Below are 20708 nucleotides of genomic sequence, written 5' to 3' on the forward strand. Positions count from 1 at the left end.
GTTCCTAACCCTATCTACTCGAGATACACCAGCTATACTCCTTAGACACTTCATCTCAAACACATTCAATTTCTGTCTCTCCATCACTTTCATTCCCCACAACTCCGATCCATACATCACAGTTGGTACAATCACTTTCTCATATAGAACTCTCTTTACATTCATGCCCAACCCTCTATTTTTTACTACTCCCTTAACTGCCCCCAACACTTTGCAACCTTCATTCACTCTCTGACGTACATCTGCTTCCACTCCACCATTTGCTGCAACAACAGACCCAAAGTACTTAAACTGATCCACCTCCTCAAGTAACTCTCCATTCAACATGACATTCAACCTTGCACCACCTTCCCTTCTCGTATATCTCATAACCTTACTCTTACCCACATTAACTCTCAACTTCCTTCTCTCACACACACTTCCAAATTCTGTGTCTGCAACCAGTACAGTATCATCCGCAAACAAAAACTGATTTATCTCCCATTCATGGTCATTCTCATCTACCAGTTTTAATCCTCGTCCAAGCACTCGAGCATTCACCTCTCTCACCACTCCATCAACATACAAGTTAAACAACCACAGCGACATCACACATCCCTGTCTCAGCCCCACTCTCACCGGAAACCAATCACTCACTTCATTTCCTATCCTAACACATGCTTTACTACCTTTGTAGAAACTTTTCACTGCTTGCAACAACCTTCCACCAACTCCATATAACCTCATCACATTCCACATTGCTTCCCTATCAACTCTATCATACGCTTTCTCCAGATCCATAAACGCAACATACACCTCCTTACCTTTTGGTAAATATTTCTCGCATATCTGCCTAACTGTAAAAATCTGATTCATACAACCCCTACCTCTTCTAAAACCACCCTGTATTTCTAAGATTGCATTCTCTGTACTATCCTTGATCCTATTAATCATTACTCTACCATACACTTTTCCAACTACGCTTAACAAACTAATACCTCTTGAATTACAACACTCATGCACATCTCCCTTACCCTTATATAGTGGTACAATACATGCACAAACCCAATCTACTGGTACCATTGACAACACAAAACACCTATTAAACAATCTCACCAACCATTCAAGTACAGTCACACCCCCCTCCTTCAACATCTCAGCTCTCACACCATCCATACCAGATGCTTTTCCTACTCCCGTTTCATCTAGTGCTCTCCTCAATTCATCTATTGTAATCTCTCTCTCATTCTCATCTCCCATCACTGGCACTTCAACACCTGCAACAGCAATTATATCTGCCTCCCTATTATCCTCAACATTCAGTAAACTTTCAAAATATTCTGCCCATCTTTTCCTTGCCTCCTCTCCTTTTAACAACCTTCCATTTCCATCTTTCACTGTCTCTTCAATTCTTGAGCCAGCCTTCCTTACTCTGTTCACTTCTTTCCAAAACTTCTTCTTATTCTCTTCATATGAATGACCCAATCCCTGACCCCACCTCCGGTCAGCTGCCCTCTTTGCCTCACGTACCTTGCGCTTTACTTCCACATTTTTCTCTTTATATTTTTCATACTTCTCTATACTATTACTCTGCAGCCATTCTTCAAAAGCCCTCTTTTTCTCTTTCACTTTTACCTTCACTTCTTCATTCCACCATTCACTGCCCTTCCTCATGCTGCCTCCAACAACCTTCTTTCCACACACATCACTTGCAATCCCAACAAAATTTTCTTTTACTAAATTCCACTCCTCCTCTAAATTGCCAGTTTCTCTTACTTTCACTTCGTCATATATCATTTTCAACCTTTCCTGATATTTACTTTTTACCCCCGGTTTTATTAGCTCTTCAACCCTCACTAGCTCCCTTTTACATCCACCTACTCTATTCCCCCATTCTTTTGCTACAACTAATTTTCCTTCCACCAAAAAATGATCAGACATACCGTTAGCCATACCCCTAAACACGTGCACGTCTTTCAATCTTCCAAACATTCTTTTAGTTATCAACACATAATCCATTAATGCCCTTTCTACTACTCTTCCATTGGCCACTCTTACCCATGTATATTTATTGTTATCTTTCTTTTTGAAAAATCTATTACTTATCACCATCTCTTGCTCAACACACATATCTACCAGTCTCTCACCACTCTCATTTTCACCTGGTACGCCATAGTTCCCAATGACACCTTCTACCTCTCCAGCGCCCACTCTAGCATTTAAGTCACCCATGATAACTACATAATTCCTTCTACCCAGTCCTTCTACACACCTAGTTAATTCATTCCAGAACTCATTCCGCTCTTCTTCACTTTTCTCACTACCTGGCCCATACGCACTGACAAACGCCCAACATTCCCTACCCAACCTAACCCTTACCCACATTAACCTAGATGATATCTCCTTCCATTCCACTACTTTACCTGTCATCCATTCACTCAGCAATAAAGCCACACCCTCTCTCGCTCTTCCCCTTTCAATCCCAGACACTCTACCAGACATTTCACCAAACATCACTTCACCCTTTCCTTTTATCTTCGTCTCACACAAGGCCAATACATCCATCCTTCTATTCCTAAACATACTTCCAATTTCACATCTTTTACTCTCTATCGTACAACATCCACGCACATTCAAACACCCCAAAACTAGAGTGCGGGGAGCAGTCACTCTCCCCCCAGCTCCATCTCTTTTTCGATGTCTCACAGGATGTAGATACAGGAGAAGGAGGTTCCTAGCCCCCTCGTCCCGTCCCTACGTGGTCGTATATCATACAATTTACACTCAGGAAATTTTACTAAAAAATCTCCTCCCCTCCCTGATATTAGCCAACCAACGATGTTTTTGGGATTCTAGCCTTTATTCCTGCTTCTGTAAGAGCTATTTTAATCTGTTTTGTTACCATGTAGACTCACACTATTCTCTCTAGCCAATGGCGACCTTCTCTACCTGAGACTACTCAAACTTCCTATGACACCCTTAGCTTAGAGACGTAAGGATCCTCACATCTCATCCCACCACCAACTGAAACATTTGCGATTTTAGTCCTAATTCGTGATTATGTATGGTCTATTTTTGTTTATTTTTATGTTGACATACGTGTTCAAATCACACCGAAAGTACTGTGTAGCGTTCTTCAACCATCATCGGTTCTCCTCTGACTCCCACCCACAATGTCACCAAAACATTTTACCAGTAATCTAAATTGTTGACACACGGCAAGATTTGTTTTTTCTTATTTTATTCCTTTTTACTCAACTGCCATGTCTATTAACGATCATCTCTCTCTCTCTCTCTCTCTCTCTCTCTCTCTCTCTCTCTCTCTCTCTCTCACTCTCGGTGACAGTCATTTGCAAGGTGGAATAAAAGATCTCTCTCTCTCTCTCTCTCTCTCTCTCTCTCTCTCTCTCTCTCTCTCTCTCTCTCTCTCTCTCTCTCTCTCTCTCTCTCTCTCTCAAAAATTGTTTATAATCACTTCACAATAAAGAGAAAAAATATTTTGCTTGTTTTAGAGTGAAATACATTACAAAATAAAGCAGACTTTTGAAAAATGTATTCTGTAATCAGTAGTAAAACGAGTAAACATGGAAGTGTAAGTTATTATAGGGTAAGCGAGCATGTACGTATATCCAATGGTGACAAATATCTGAGGGCAGATCTGCTGCCTTGTTGTGACGGGGTTAATAACAGTGAAGATAGAACCATGTTTTAGAATACGTTTTATAGAATAATTGATCTTAAAAACAGCGAAGAATTTTGTCATAGAATACTTCAGCTTAAAAACAATGAAGAACACTGTTATAGAATACTTTAGCTTAAACGCAGTAAAGAACCTTGTTATAGAATAATTTACGTTAAAAATATTGAAGCTTGTTTTAGAATACTTAGCTTAAAAACAGTGGCACATCTTGTTATAGAATACTTGAGTTTAAAACAGTGAAGAACCTTGTTATAAAATACTTAAGCTTGAAAACAGCGAAGAACCTTGTTATATAATAACTTAACTTAAAAATAGTGAACTTTGTTGTAGAATATTTTAGCTTAAAAACGGTGACACATCTTGTTATAGAATATTCTAGCTTGAAAACATTAAAGCACCTTGTCTTAGAATACTTTAATTTAAAAACAGTAAAGAACCTTGTTATAGAATAACTTAACTTAGAAATAGTGAACCTTTTTTTAGAATATTTTAGCTTAAAAATGGTGACACATCATGTTATAGATTATTTTAGCTTAAAAACAGCAAAGAACTTTGTTATAGAATACTTAAAAGCTAAAAACAGTGATGAACCATGTTTTAAAATACTTTAAACTTAAAATAGTGACACATTTTGTTATAGAATGTTTAAGCTTAAAAACAGTGAAGAATCTTGTTATAGGATAATTCAGCTCAAAAACAGTTAAGAACCTTGTTATAGAATAGTTAGCTTAAAATCTGTGAAGAACCTTGTTATAGAATACTTTAACTTGAAAATAGTGAAGAACTTTGTGTTAGATTACTTTAACTTGAAAACAGTGAAACATCTTGTTATAGAAAATTGAAGCTTTAAAACAGTGAAAAACCTTGTTACAAAATACTTGAGCTTAAAAACAGTGACACATCTTTTTATGGAATATTTAAGCTTGAAAATAGTGAAGAACCTTGTTATAGAATACTTTAACCTAAAAACGGTGAAGAACCTTGTTTTAGAATAGTTTTGCTTAAAATCAGTGAAGAACCTTATTATAGGATACTTTAGTCCCCGTCTTAGTAATTTGAAGTAGATTTATGTTTCCAAATATGTTACAGGTCTTTTGTATTCACTTTAAAGGTTTAAAGGCTGCTCATGAATGGCAGAGGTAAGGGACAGTGACATTGCCCTATCAAGCAGGACAATGCCCTAGAGACTGACCATATTACATATGATCAGTGCCCAAACCCCCTCTCCACCCAAGCTAGGATCAAAGAGTGCCAGGCAGTGGCAGCTGATGACTCGGCAGCTTGACCTATAGGCTCCTTAGCTCACGAGGATGGTGAGGTAGCAGCAACCAAAGGAACTAACGAGTTTGAGGGTGACTTGAACCCCAGTCTGGCTATCACCAGGCAAGGATACTACTATTTCTTCTTCGACTAAAGCTTTTCCTGCTATGCAGGGTCGTTATTTCTAGAGAGCCGTTTCCAAGTTGTTCTATCTCCGATATCCTACTACCAGGTCACCAATTAATCTTAAGATTAAGTGATTTGGCTGAAGAACCTCTTTATGAGGTTATCTGAATTCAGTTGATTTTTATTTCACTTTCATTTCTCTTGTCAGTACTGTTGTTTTCATTAAACTTTTCTAATTTTTATCCATAGTTTGTGTGCTTTGGTTATGTTTCGAACTTCATGTATGCCATTTGTTTATAAATTTATGTACAAGTTTTAAATTAGCGAGGAGGAGCACCCACATCCCTTGATAGTAAAAAATTTTTTTCAGCAAATTGATAGTTGTTCCGGCACAGATACAAACCTTCGCTATTTATAATAGGGTATTACTTTCGGCGCAGCTGAAAGACGAGCCATGATAATTTTAGTGAGGGATAACTACCCCATCAGCTAATTAGCAGGTGGGGGGTGGGGTAGACTGGCTACCCCGCTCATTCACACCTCTCGGCTGAGTAACCACTTTACTTTTTGGCTCGGTAGAGGACGGACATGCTGTCCTTCTCTCCCTCATAGACTGGCCTTGATTTTTTTCATTTATTTTTATTTTTGGTTTCTTGTGTGTTTTCATTTATCTTACATATATTTGAGTGTATATATGTATAAATGGAAATGTACGTTGTTAGATACGTGTAACTTTAGTGCTGTTGACATGGTATCCAACTGCCTCCGCCGTAAGGTTGTCTTTCGGCAGGTTCTCAGCACTGCCGTGTGTTTGTTTCATTACAGAATTAAAGTTTATAACAGTTCAGCTCCCTTTCGAGGAATTGTCTTACAAGGAAGGTGACTTATTCCCCGAATAGTATATTTTGTACAACGGAGCATGAATTGTAATTGATAACAACTTTCTTTTTTTTACAGGTAACAGTGACGTAGTACACATGTGGTAGCTTGTGAGCTGCCCTCATTACGAGGTAGCATTCGCTGTCAACCTTCAACTTGATGTTCCTCCTTCGAGGGGAACTTCTCTCTCTCTCTCTCGCGCGAGAGAGAGAGAGAGAGAGAGAGAGAGAGAGAGAGAGAGAGAGAGAGAGAGAGAGAGAGAGAGAGAGAGTGAGAGTGAGAGTGACTTTTGTTTACGCCTATGCTTTTTTCCCATAGAGCTGGGATAAAGCTTTACTTGGGCTATGTCCTCTTGCGGGAGGACTTCTCTCTCGTTCGTGAGAGAGATTTTTTACGCCTACGCTTTTTTCCCATAGAGCTGGGAGAAAGCTTGCCTAAGGCGATGTCCTCCTTCGGGAGGACTTCTCTCTCGTTCGCGGGAGAGAGTTTCTTACGCCTACGCTCTTTTCCCATAGAGCTGAGAGAAGCTTGTTTTAGGCGATGTCCTTATTTGGGAGGACTTCACTCTCGTTCGCGAGAGAGAGAGATTATTAAGCCTACGCTTTTTTCCCATAGAGCTGGGAGAAAGCTTGCCTAAGGCGATGTCCTCCTTCGGGAGGACTTCTCTCTCGTTCGCGGGAGAGAGTTTCTTACGCCTACGCTCTTTTCCCATAGAGCTGGGAGAAAGCTTGTTTTAGGCGATGTCCTTATTTGGGAAGACTTCACTCTCGTTTGCGAGAGAGAGAGATTATTAAGCCTACGCTTTTTTCCCATAGAGCTGGGAGAAAGCTTGCCTTAGGCGATGTCCTCCTTCGGGAGGACTTCTCTCTCGTTCGCGGGAGAGAGTTTCTTACGCCTACGCTCTTTTCCCATAGAGCTGAGAGAAGCTTGTTTTAGGCGATGTCCTTATTTGGGAGGACTTCACTCTCGTTCGCGAGAGAGAGAGATTATTAAGCCTACGCTTTTTTCCCATAGAGCTGGGAGAAAGCTTGCCTAAGGCGATGTCCTCCTTCGGGAGGACTTCTCTCTCGTTCGCGGGAGAGAGTTTCTTACGCCTACGCTCTTTTCCCATAGAGCTGGGAGAAAGCTTGTTTTAGGCGATGTCCTTATTTGGGAAGACTTCACTCTCGTTTGCGAGAGAGAGAGATTATTAAGCCTACGCTTTTTTCCCATAGAGCTGGGAGAAAGCTTGCCTTAGGCGATGTCCTCCTTCGGGAGGACTTCTCTCTCGTTCGCGGGAGAGAGTTTCTTACGCCTACGCTCTTTTCCCATAGAGCTGGGAAAAAGCTTGTTTTAGGCGATCTCCTTCGGGAGAACTTCCCTCTCGTTCGCGAGAAATAACTTGTAGGAGCTTGCTGATCTACCAGGGGCGGTGGCAGAGCTTTCTCCGAAGCAGGTTATCCCTACGCTTATGGTTCTCCTTCAGGGGCGGAGCGAGAGCCTTCTCTTAAGCGACTTTCTCCTTCGGGAGAACAAACCTCTTATGTGGAGGTGTTATTTTGAACCTGCTGGTTCTTGATCCTTCGGGGTCTCGTTCGATCACCCTTTGGGCTGGCGTGATCGTTTGAGCCTTCGGGTTCTCGTCATGTTGATCCTGCTGGTTCTCATGACAGTAGGAGTCCTTCGGGACTCTGCTCGAAACCTTCGGGTTTCAGTTACGCTGAACCTTCGGGCTCTCATAACGATGGTAACATTGAGTCTTCGGGAACATGTACCATCAATCACGCCGACCTTTTGGGGTCTTGTGACAGAGGAACCTTGATTCCTTGTTACGCTGATCCTTCGGGGTCTCGTAACATTAGTTATGCAGTAACATTGGGCTCCCGTAACTTTAGTCACTCTGACACTTCGGTGCTTTGTGACTGGGAAACTTCGGTTTCTCATTGCGCCGACCCTTCGGGGTCTCGTAACATTAGTTACGCTGAACCCTTGGGCTCTCGTAACTTTAGTCACTCTTACACTCCGGTGTGTTGTGACAGGGAAACTGCGGTTTCTCGTTACGCTGACCCTTCGGGGTCTCGTAACATCAGTTACGTTGAACCCTAGGGCTCTCGTAACTTTAGTCACTGACACTTTGGTGTTTTGTGACAAGGAAACTTCGGTTTCTCGTTATGCTGACCCTTCGGGGTCTTGTAACATTAGTTACGCAGAACCCTTGGGCTCTTGTAACTTTAGTCACTCCGACACTTCGGTGTTTAGTGACAGGAAAGTTTCTCGTTGCGCTGACCCTTAGGGTTCGCGCAACACAGTTCACGCTGAACTTCGGGTTCTCGTGACCTGAGTCATTCTTTTTATGACAGAGAGTTTCCAAACTCTCATTGTGTTGATCGTTTGCGCTCACACAACACAAGCTATCGTGAACCTTCGGGTGAGCGTAGCAATCAGTTCTCTTACCAACCTGAGAACTCTCACGCGCACGGCCAAATTGGCGCGCACGACCGACTTGGCGCACGACCGTTTGCGCACGCAAGCAAAATGGCGATCATGACGCGCGGGTTCATCCTTTGGCGTGCCATATGAGCGAACATCCTGTTGCTCGCCATGCTCTTGAACATCCTGTGGCGCGCCATTGTTTCGAACAATTAGTCCTGAAGGAACACTGTTAGCTAACGTTAAAGAACGATAGCAATAGCGTGGGCATCTTTTCATTACGTTACGAACGATTCAAACCCCGCCCATGGGTAATCAGACATCTGTTTCTGTGTAATGAACCCTGGCTAGCCCCTCACTTACAGAGGAGGGGTAAACCAAAGAGGAAATGATCGCCTCTATAACTGTATATTTTGTTTGAGAACATATTCGCTCTCATTCAAGAAAATATTACAGTTAGTCTACGATCAAAATTCTTTCGGCAATAATGTTGCGATTCGTCGCATATACATTATTCCCAAAACCGGATTCGTTGCAAACTTTTCCTGGAGGCAGAGAATACGCATGCGCTAGCGCAAATGGACAAGTACATATTTGCTTGCAAGCGATCTCTCTGCCAATAAGTGCTATATACATCTTCCAATTAGAACTCCGTTCTATTAAGTTGTTTATTTATATCCCTTAATGAGACCAGGTTATTCAGTACATTACTTGACTACTTTTCTGTAGCCAGACATACGGCATTTACGTTCCGTCTCCTTATAGGCATTTTTTCCTTTCTCCCGATCGGAAGTCTTAGTCTCCTACAAAGGCTTTGGCTGGAAACTTCTCAGAAGCATTTGTGTTCCCTAGTAGGGAACATTTAATATAAATGCTAGTTTACCGATCGGAGACGGAGAAGTACGAATGTTTTTGTCCTAAGAAGGAGAAACCTCCGTTACGAACATTTCCAACGTTCTCCAACTGAGTTCCGGACACGACTTTCAAGTCGAACTACGCATGTATACTTATCATGCATACAGTTCGGTGTTACTACTCCGTAGTACACTTATGCTCTTTACCACCCAACAATAGATTGAAGATACGTCTCAATCCCCTCTATGGAGATTCGCTATTATAATATAAGCTGTACTGATTAACTGGTTTACCGTTTGGTATCGGTCTTATTCGGCCAACCACACAGGATTAGTGGCAGTTGGAGGGAGAACAGGCTGTTCCCCTTTGTTACAAGAATGTGCAATTGGTTACACGTTTGAACATCATCTCAAGGCGTGTTTATTGCTATTCACTCCCTGCCCTCACCGCTGGACAATCCGCGGATGATGGGTGGCAGACGATAGCTTCCGCAAAGAGGTCTGTCTTCTCGTCTTCCTTCTGGACCTGATGCTCTCTATAATGCATCAAAAGAGAGAGGGGGGGGGGGGGGCATATGCCATACCATTCAATCCTCGTCTGTTGGTCTGATTCAGAAAGGTACTAGCATTCACCTCTCTTAGAGAACCATCTAACAGTACGAAGCCTTAGATGGACAGAGGACAACTAGTTGCCCCCATCGCTCGCATCATTCCTGGTATAGGAATGTGCTTGCAAAACCACCCAGATAGTGGGCTCCTATTGTCTTGGAATCTTCTTGTATCCAACAAAGTCTTAACTTTGTGGGGTCCCCGACTGTGGTTATGCTCGCAACGGCCCTGATCTTCAGGCTTCCACCCGACCGTTCCCCAGGACCTCAAACAAGAAGTATTCCAAGATCGGTGGGGCGGCCTTGAGATGTACCTCGTTTTTTCCCCCCATTCAGACTGGTGAAAAAGTCTTCAGCCAAGTCAGGATAAGCAGGATCTTATCAATGACTCCAATAGCTTCGCTATGGCATCCCGCAGAATGGTTCCCAGACCTTCTGCAGCCCCTGACGAAGCTCCAATAGCTTTGCTATGGCAACCCGAAGAATGGTTCCCGGACCTTCTACAGCTCCTGACGGAGTTCCGAGGGATCTTCCTCCATGGCACGATCTTCCGCCACGGCACGATCTTCCAAGCAGCCACATGCTAACGCTTTCCTAAGCTGTAGCTTTGCTTCGACTTCTCGCTTGGGACGATCCTACACCACCCCTCTCAGAGAGGCCTTTCGCAACAGATTACAGAAAAGATGTCGTGGAAGGGAATTCTCTTCCATCGGTGCCTTTACTTGTGCAAGTTTGAGATAACTTGTCCCTGTCGGATCTCAACCTCCTCCTGGGAACGCGGTTCGGGTCCTTCAATCTCTGAAGACCCCTCTCTACGAACCTTAGGCCCAGCAGCAGATCGTTTTCTTACATGGAAGACACCCTTTCTACTCACTTGTGCTTTTGACCAAGAGAGTTAGTGTGTTGTATGATCCAACCTCTGGTGCCCCTACCCTAGGAGACAGTGAGAAGTAATCCTCAGCGGCGTCCCTGAGTGGATTGCCAAGACTCAATCCGAGTGTGCTGTACCCTAGGTGCACCCCATTTCGAATAAAGAGTCTTTGATCGGTAACTGGAAACCTATCAACTGGGGTTTTATCCAGTGAGGAGTCTGTAGGGTTACCTTAAAAGAACGATACAAGCTCGCCCCCGTATGTCAGCTCTGTTGACCAGCATGGGGAAGGTCAAGAGGAGGACCTCAATGTTTTCCTTCCCCTCTGGGATCGGAAGGCAATTGAGGTTACTCTTAATCTAGACTCTCCTCCATCCTAAGACCCAGAGCTCGTAACGTCACTGGCGTTGCTACGTCCCTGGCGTTCAAGAAACTACTCTGTGGTGCAGATACTTTAAGTGGGCACGTGGAAGCGTCAATCGACCTTCACGACCCACTACCTGCAAAGACGTAACCCACAAGAACATGGAGACGTCTTCCATTGGTCCTGTGGTGGTCGCACAACAAATGGTCTAAACACCTCAGGCTCCTTGATGGACAAGTAGCAGAGGGTTGAGGGCTGAGGCTACCCAGATTAGTCTGGGGGTGAATGAGTAAGAATGCCTGGCTCCTTTCTTCCTTTCACCTTATCCCCTGTGGGGAAAACAGTTCCGCAAGCCTCAGCATAGCTGACCTCACCTCGCTGTAGGTAAGACCCATTTCCCTTGTGCCTCCTAAGTATAGAAGAATACTTTGTTATGTCCCCAATACCTTTTAGAGGGAGGGTATTGGGTAAGTCTTTAAGAACATTAGGTTCTGTACTTAAGTTCCTATGTTAAAGACAAGCAACACTGTTAGTTCCACTCACACACAAGCTTCTGCAGGCCGCTATCAGTGCATTACCTCATATCGGCACTTGATTTTAGCAAGGGTAGGGTCCCTTCTACTTTCGATCACAGATCGAAATAGAGAGGACCCCGGGTCATGACCAAGGCCAGTTGGTGAGGACTTCCTCCCTCCTAAGAGTAAGTCACCCTATTATAGATAGTGAAGGTTTGTATCTGTGTCAGAACAAATAACAAATTTGGAAATAATTTGTATTTTTCCTAACATACAAACCTGAAGCTATTTATACAAATTGGCCCGCCACCCTGTCCCCCGAGAAGTCCTGCCATAAAGCAAAGTGGTTACTCAGCTGAGAGGTGTGAGTGAGCGGGGTAGCCAGTCTACCCCACCCCCCCACCCGCTAACTAGCAGGTGGGGTAGTTATCCCTCACTAAAATTATCATGGCTCGTCTTTCAGCAGCGCCGAAAGTAATACCCTATTATAAATAGCTTCAGGTTCGTATGTTAGGAAAAATACAAATTATTTCCAAATTTGTTATATTCGTTTGGGTAATGGCAGCATTAGATTTTGGATTGAGTTTTAAATTAGATTTCATAAAAAAGCAGTGTGGCATAAGAAGACAGCCTGTTCAGCCACTATTAATCTTTTGGCCACTTTCAATTTGGCAAATAGGCATAACCAGAAATATGAAGGATGTACGATATATGTGCAATATAATACTGTTGTGTAATTACTTTGAATAGTTCATTTTGAGATGATATTTGTTAAAGCAAAGGAGAAAAGCAGTAATATAAAATATGTTCATGTTTTTCTCTCAGGTACGAGCTGAAAGTCTTGATGTGATTAAAGTTGCGTCAGTCATAGCACCCGTAACCATGTTTTCTTATGTAGAACGGTTATTAGCGCAGCAGATACGGAAGCCTATTGATCCTGGACCTAATGCTGAGAAGCAGCTGTGCAATTTGTTTTCACCATCCTTTTTAGAATGGGATGCTCTCTCGCAGGTAATGAAATAATTGTTCATTTGTCACACATTACTGCACTCTTAAAGCCTTGTTTGTAATTTGTAAATGTTTATCCAAAGTTGTTAACTATAAGATTTACAAAGCTTATGACTTTTTCTCTTTTTTCCTCAGATAGTTGAAAGTGTTATGAGTCGAACAGTACAAAGTGATCGAGCTAAACCAAATGCAGAAAGTGGAGTGCAGCTTCTTCAACAGTGTCTTGCTTATGAGACAGTAGATCCACTCATATTATCAACACTTTTATCTTGTATATCTGGTCTTTTTGTATTTGTGAGGACTGTCCCCACAATGTTGATGGATGTTCTTAACAAGATTTTTTCTGCTTTAACTTTCTCATTACCTGGTCAAACTAAAGATTCACGTAGCAGGACAGTAAAAAATGTTCGAAGACATGGCTGTTCACTCTTGGTAAAAATAGCTAGGAGTTATCCAGACGTTCTGATAAATGCATTTGATTTTATGAATGGAGTCATTGAAAGTTTGAGTCATAACCCACTAGAGTTATCACAAATGGAAAAAGTCACTCTTAGTGAGGCATTGATACTTATCAGTAATCAGCATGTCAATTTTGAGAAACAAAGTAATTTCATCGGCAAAATCTTAAAGCCTGCATCAGACTTTTGGCTTGGTGTTAAACAGCAGTTTAGTTCTCCTTTGGAATTCATGTCGTTTGTAGGGTTGGACAAGGCCCCTGTTGAACCGAGTGAAAATGATGTTAATGGACAAAACAGGGCTCAGATCATATTTAGTGTCAATTTGATATTAGCCATCATTAAGAGATCAGAATACCCATCAGATACAGAACACGCTGAACAAGGAGGGTTCATACTGCAGAGAACAGAAAATGGGACAGTGATGTGTCGTAATCCGGCCACTCCGTACATTCTGCCACTTCTTCCACAATTCTTCTGTCTAGTGCGGCTATTCAATACTTTGTGGCATCAAGATGCCCTTATGCGCGTTTCTACCGGGTATGCTAAAGCTCATATGTTACCAGAATCTGAAAAAAATAACATATTAGGGCTTAATTCTGTAAATCCAGCAGACCCTTATAGTGATCTACCGAAGGTAAGGCTATTTTGTATTGTAGGTCACATCATCATCATAGTAATGTTCTTCATATGCTTTAAAATACAAGATTTGCAACATATTTTTTTCATCTTGCAAACAGATTGTTATATTGTTCTTTTTTTTCTACCATTTTATTAAAAAGAGGTAATGTACTATGCTTCAAGTGTTTGGTTCCATAGCTGGAAATCATGCGAAAATTAGATGTTTTTTTATAGTTTTCTTGTTTTACTAGGGTATTTTGCTGAAAGGTTCAAATGAAAATTATAGCCGCCTCTTATCAGATAAGCTTCTGTGTAGTTTCTGCAGGAATTGTTGAAAAAATTATGTATTAACCCTTCAATTCCCAGGTGCACTACTTTCTTCATTTTACATCTCATCCCTTCTCTTTGGTGTCTTCCCACTTCAACTATCCAACTTCTTTAGCTTTTCATCTTAGGTCTAGCAATGTGAGAGAATAGAAATGCAACTTTGTGATCTAGTACTAGTAGTAATAATGATAATAAAGATATTTAAGGCAATAGTAACAAATAATAGTAATGATGATGATAATACCAGATGAATGATATTTAATGACAACAACAACAACAATAAAAAAAAATAACAACAACATGATAATAGTGATAGGGATTTAGAATAGTTTTAATCAGTGCTGTCTTTGAAAAGTTGAGATGATTCTTCCCAGTGGTAATGTTTTCATCAGTATTTATCATTTTGTACTCTGAATATATGCCAGGAAGTTTTCATTTTGTGTTTATATTGTGTTGAGATTAATTAAATTAAGGTTAGAACTGTTCACATTTACTGGTATGGCGAACATAAAGAATAACTTGAGAATGTTGTATGTCACTACAATAGAGAATGAGTTTCATAAGTCTTCTTTTATTTGAAGGTTTAGTTCCCTACCCTAGTAAGTTTGAAGTTTATCATTTTACTTGTTACTGTTCATAGTCAACCTTATTTAAAGAACTCTTGAGTGTATATTTCAAAGGGAGTTACTACTGGAGACGTATAACCAAACATTTGGGTTAAAAATCTGAGTTCTCAGCTCTGAAGAAAGGCAAAAGGGAATGATTGAACTAGTGTGTGCTCTTTTTGTCATTTTTTTTTCATCTTCTCTAATTTCAATATAACCAATTTAAGTAATTTACTTTTTGCTTCCTTAACAGGTACAACATCCTCTTGAACGAATGCAGTACTTTTTATCTATGGTTCATGACCATTCGTATCACATCTTGGGGAATGCAGGAGTTTCGCTGGGTGTAGAGTTTTACCAGCAGCCTCATCTGGCAGAATATTTGATCCACTCTTCGTTTTCTAACTTGCATCTTATCCCGGATTATAGAATACGACCCATAATTCGCACATTTTTGAAGCCTTTCATTCAGTCATGTCCAGCAGAATTTTACAAGCCTGTATTATTGCCTGTCCTAAATCATTTGTGTCCATACAGTAAGTACACTACTGTATAGCAATAGTGTTTTATGTTGCTGTTGTATTCCGTTTTTCTTGTACTGTATAGATTTTTATATTTTCACTGTTTCATAGGTTTTTTTTTTATAAGATTTACTTGTGCAGTACTGTAATCGAAAACACTTGCATTCTGTACATTTGGTGATGTCAGCATAATGACTACGGCATTGTTTAATATTAGAACGTATGTAACAGTTTTAGAATAACAAATGTACATGTAATATGATGACTTTGAGATCTGAAATGAAACCTTAGTATTTTGACAAGAGTATACAGTACCAGACATTTTCTGTTATAAAGTATTTTGAAAAATTTATTAATGTAGAGTTTTTATTATTGTTTATTACTTTGTTACATACTGTACTTTTTATTCTTCTTTGTCATAGATATTTTAGATTCTTACATATATTTTAACATTACAGAATACAGTATTATTAAATTTTGATGTAGATATTTTGCATTCTTACTTATTTTAACACATATCCTTATTCATGCTTGCCATAAATAATTTACATTATTTAATATTTATACAGATTTAGTCTGTTCACATGAAATTTGTGATGTTTATTCTTTCCTTTTCATGAACAGTGCTAGAACGGCTTAGTGGTCGCTGGGATCATCTAACAATCGTTGTAGAAAGTGATTCTCAGGAAGAGAATCAAGACGTTCAAGAAATATTGGAGGATTTGCTGATTCGAATGCTTACGAGAGAATATGTTGATGTAAGTTATAACACTTTTACATTTGCAAATACCCATATTATAGAGTTGACAGATGGGATGGGCGAGAAGCCTGTGGCTTCTATCCTCATAAAGGGACTTTCATAAACAGAGAATGGAATAACCTCTTTAAAACTTTTTGTTTCTATGCATATAAAAGCCTTTAATCCTTTAGAATAGTGTAATTTAATAAAGTCAGGTTTGTGTAGCTAAGAAAAATCACCTTTAAATTCTTAGATGTTAAATGGGTACACCCAACAGTAAGTTGTGAGCAGCACAGGGTTTTAAAGTACTGTACCAAAGGGCCTTTGAAGTGTCCATTTAGGTTCTTAACTATATTGTATTCTGTTTCAACTTTTATTTGCTTCTGAAGATCTTAGCTGGAGACTTATCCCTGATATGGCAGTGAAGTTATTAATGTCCCCAAAGTCGCAGACTATCCCATGCAAACAACCATGGCCTGGAGAGGTATAGAGGGAAAGGCATTTCTCTTAATGCCCCCTCCCCCATCCTACAGCTTCTCTTCAGTCTATTTTATAGCTGATCATATCATTTGTTGTAATGTTGGGATTTGTCTTTTTGGGTGTTCGAGGGGTGACAAGGCAACAAGCCAACAGTTGTTGATGTTGGAAGGAAGGATAGTGACTTGCCTGTTGCACTAGTTTGTCTAACTGTGAAAGTACAGGAGCCTTGATAGATGATATTCTGTGCATGTTCCCTTTTCGTGTCTGCTTTTGACCAAGGACAGTTGGTATGGAACAGATTGGTGCTGGGTTGTCTCTTCATTCTTTCCTTGAGCATGGTTGAGGCAGCAGTAGAGAACAGAGAATCAGAGCTTGGGTCTCCAAAACGAATCTTGGATGAACTCATATGGTTGCAGGAGGACAAGACTTCCCATATGAATTACCTAGAAATGAAATCTGCTTACTAAGCATTACTCTACATATAAGAAACCCTTCAGGGGTCACACAGTAATGTTGATGAGCGACAACACGACTGTATGACCTACATAAACAAACAAGGGGGCTCAGTATCCCACATATGCAAATGCAGAGTGCGAATACACCATTGGGCCCAGATGATTGCAGGTCTTCTTTTGCCTTGTTTCATCACAGGAAAGAAGAATGTGATGGCAGACAGAGTCGACTGGGGACAACAATTGGTTCTCAATTGGCTTTGTATCCTTGAGTGGTAGAGTCTTTTGATTTTCTGGGGTTCCCCAATAATGGACGTGTTTGCCACACACTTGATCAACAAACTCTAGGTGTGTTGCGCTCCGATTCCAGACCCAGCTGCGATATTGGAGGATGCATTCCAACACCAATGGGATGGTCTGGACATTTAAGCCTTTCTCGTGGTTTGCCTGATTCATTAAGCGATGAACAAGATCAGGGAATCAAAGAATCGAAGAGTAATTCTAGTACTCATAGTTCCATGGTGGCCTCATGTGGAGTGGTACCGTAACCTTCTGGATCTTCTTATATAACTTTCAAGATAACTCCAAGAGTGGCAAAACTTTACACATCAATCTCACGTCAGAAAGTTTCACGATGAGGTTATCCAGCATCTCCACTGAGAGAGGTTTTTCGAGACCGCCTGTAAATTGGTTGTTACAATACCTCTGTAAGTCCTATGCAGTGGTCTTTTTGGTAAAGTATTCCTCCATAAGGAGAAATTTCTCTGTCACAGCAGTAATAGGTTATTGCTCGGCCTTAAGCCAGGTCTTCAAACTGAAGGAAATAGATCTCTCCTCCTTGTGGGAACTCTCAGCCCTGACCAAGAGCTTTGAGCATTTTTGCCCATCCAGAGAACTAAAACCCCCCTTTTGGCGTGTGAAAAAGGTTCCCTAGAAATGGCACCTTACAGGCCTCATCATAAAGCCTCAGATCGAGACCAAACTTAAAAAATGGTCTTCCTTCTGGACCTAACTAAATCTGAGTGAGTGAGTAAGCTGCTTGGCGTATTTCATCTTTTTAACCCATCCGAAGGATGGAAAGAACTGTCTTTTTGTTTTGTTTCGGAGTTTGTGGCAAAAACTCAGAATCCATCCATTGTTGGCAACAGATTTGATTCCTTCTCCATTTCAGCTATCAGAGAAATAACTAATGGAAGATTTGGACAGTCTGTGACTTTGTCTTATGAGATCGGTCTGATGTGAAATGAACTGCTCCTTTTCTTCCTAATGCCCCTAACTTATTTTTTTAATGCAGGTCGTAACAAAAAGAGATTGTCATTGAATTCTATTTTTTCTTGGTTGTGAGAAATGATTTTTAGAGCATATAAATCCTTGGGAGAATCGCCGCCAGGGTCCCTTCCCAGAGTTCATGATGTTTGTGGTATTGCTGGAACCCTAGTGTTAAGTAAAAAATCAATCAGTAGTGTATGTCCTTAGTGCTAGAGTCTAGAAGAGAAGGACTAACTTTATTTCACATTACCTAAAGGATTGTACCCCCAAATCACAAGACATTTGTTTGGGGGGTGCAGTAGTCGCTGCACAACAACTCATTTGAAAATTATATTTTGGTTTTCAGGAGGATTAACTGAAATTATGAAAATGGAATGAATGAATTCTTTTCTTTGCTTATGGACATCCCTCACTTAGGTGTATCCACATTGAAGAAACACGTGTACAAGTAAGAGACCGTGCCTTTTCTTTTGACATATGGTTTTTAAGAATATTTTCAAAATATATTGAAATAATCCTGTCCTTGCTATTGGTCATGTAATCTTACTGAGGAAATGACTTCTAGACCTTGCCTCTCATACAAGCTAGTCATTTTATATCACCTTTTTCTTTATATGTGTTAAGGGTTAGACAATGTCCACCTGCTACAGGGGACTTCCTCCCACCTAAGGAATACTCTCCATATAAATGACAATGATTTGTATTCCCGTATTTTTCTTAGCTATACAAAAGAGGCTTTGGGAAAGATGTCTGTTACCCATGTGCTGCAAAAGGATTCTCAGACTGTAGTTCCTACCAAAGGCTCTCTCTCCATGTCAGTTCTGATGGTCCTCTCCCAACTTCCATGATTCTTCACATGGACGCATCCCAAGTTGGGTTGGGGAGGTCGTGCAGACGAAACATACATTATGTGTTTGGGAAGTGGTCCCCTCATTTTCTTCAAATTTTTGTTAATGGATGACTAAATTATTTTTGACCTGGCAGGCAAATTTCTTTTCTTATCATGAAACAATTTTCGCAATGTGAGTCAGAAAAATCTTCGCATCTTGTTTTGCAGCTGAAAATTTTGTAAGTAGATTCTTTAGTGAAAAGAGGTATGACGGTTTATGTACAGTATTTTATAGTATGTACTGTATTATTTTCCATTTATGATTGCATTATGTTCTAATAACTACGTAATTTACAGGTATTTGCAGTTAATTTAGGTATACTGTATGGTTCAAATGTATTTTTTCCTGTTGGAGCCCTTGGGCTAATAGCATCCTGCATTTTCAACTAATGATTAATAATGATAATTAGACAAAAAGACACTTTCCTTAAAATATAAGACACAATTTTTTTTTTTTTTTTTTTTTGTTAATTGTAAAACCTTTAAAACCTCTTTTTTTTCAGCTGTTGAAAGCTATTATCATGAGTGGACAGCGTGGGACGACGTTTGATGCTCCAGACATAATGGAAGCTGACATGGAGATTGCAATATCAACTTCATCTAATAATGAGATGCTGTCTGAATTAGGTGAACTAGTCTTGGGCTGTGATACCATTTGTCAATCCATCATCACCACACTTTTAAAGTAAGTTAGCTTTTTCAATATTTAACTTAGCCGGTGATTATAATAGCTGCAACTCTGTTGCTCGACAGAAAACTCTAAGGTAAAATTCGCCAGCGATCGCTACACAGGTTGCGGGTGTGCCCAACAGCGCCATCTGTCGTCCAGATACCCAGTACTCAATGTAAACAAAGAACTCAATTTTCTCTCTGTCGTGCTCCCGACAATACGTGCTTATTCGCTGTTGCTAAACTGGATTTGTTTTCACAACTAATTGGTGAAGTACACTATTCTAGTTTTGAGCTTTCGCTATGCAGGTGTTTTATCTTCATCTTAAATCTTGAACTCGTTTTGGATAGATTTAATTATGGTGACAAAGAGAGTATGGACTTTCTTTCACTTTTAAATGGCCGACCCTTCCCTTAGCGGAAGTGTGTTTAGGCTTTTAGTAATTATATCACGTTATAGATTTTCCTCTATATATTTTATATCTCTCCGCCTTTATTAGGCCTCTTCGATTAACTTTCCATTTATTATAAACATATAAAAATAATTTTAATGTTTTGTATATATAGACCTTTCCTAAGAGTAGGCGGTCCTAACTTGGAAACCGAAGTTAATCAACGTTGAGCCCTTTATATCGTAATTAGCTTTTATAGAGCTAAGGATTTAAAACTTTTTAAATGTAATATTTTATGAAAGAATTTCTTTGATAGTCTTCGTACTGTTTTCAAAGATGAACTAACGTTTTGTTTATTTATGCTACGCAGTTGTTGACGTTCAGGACGTTCAACATGCGCTCTATCGTTACGATAGAGAGAGAGTGTATCACGGTTTCACTTTGCAGTAAGAGTAAATCGATTCTGACGTTTTGTTCATTCTTTCTTAGCTTAAATGTTTTAAATTCTATTTTAAAGGAACTTTTTATTTGAAAAACCTTTCAGTTTTTTCCTTTAGTCAAATAACATGTTTTTTTGACGTAATATAATTGGGCTCTTCTCTTAGGTGCGAAATCAAGAGAGAAAGAGAGAGAGAGAGATAGAGACGGAGGGAGAGAGAGGAGAGAAAACGTTCCGTTCAAGCGGGTAACGTTGTTCTCGTGTTACTCTCGTCCCT

At 40.3% G+C, this 20708-nt stretch overlaps 1 protein-coding gene across 3 annotated transcripts in view; it reads left to right on the forward strand.

Moving 5' to 3' along the window:
- Positions 1-20708, forward strand: part of Ranbp21 (exportin-5-like protein Ranbp21) — a 126024-nt gene that overhangs the window by 84078 nt on the left and 21238 nt on the right. For all 3 annotated transcript variants that reach the window (XM_068362255.1, XM_068362257.1, XM_068362256.1), the window contains exons 11-15: positions 12391-12576; positions 12709-13665; positions 14835-15117; positions 15727-15860; positions 19435-19616. In XM_068362255.1, coding sequence (XP_068218356.1) covers positions 12391-12576; positions 12709-13665; positions 14835-15117; positions 15727-15860; positions 19435-19616 — 1742 coding nt within the window. The remainder of the gene's footprint in view (positions 1-12390; positions 12577-12708; positions 13666-14834; positions 15118-15726; positions 15861-19434; positions 19617-20708) is intronic.

The sequence above is a fragment of the Palaemon carinicauda genome, chromosome 38, assembly GCF_036898095.1.
Source record: "Palaemon carinicauda isolate YSFRI2023 chromosome 38, ASM3689809v2, whole genome shotgun sequence".
In the NCBI taxonomy this organism is placed as follows: domain Eukaryota; kingdom Metazoa; phylum Arthropoda; class Malacostraca; order Decapoda; family Palaemonidae; genus Palaemon; species Palaemon carinicauda.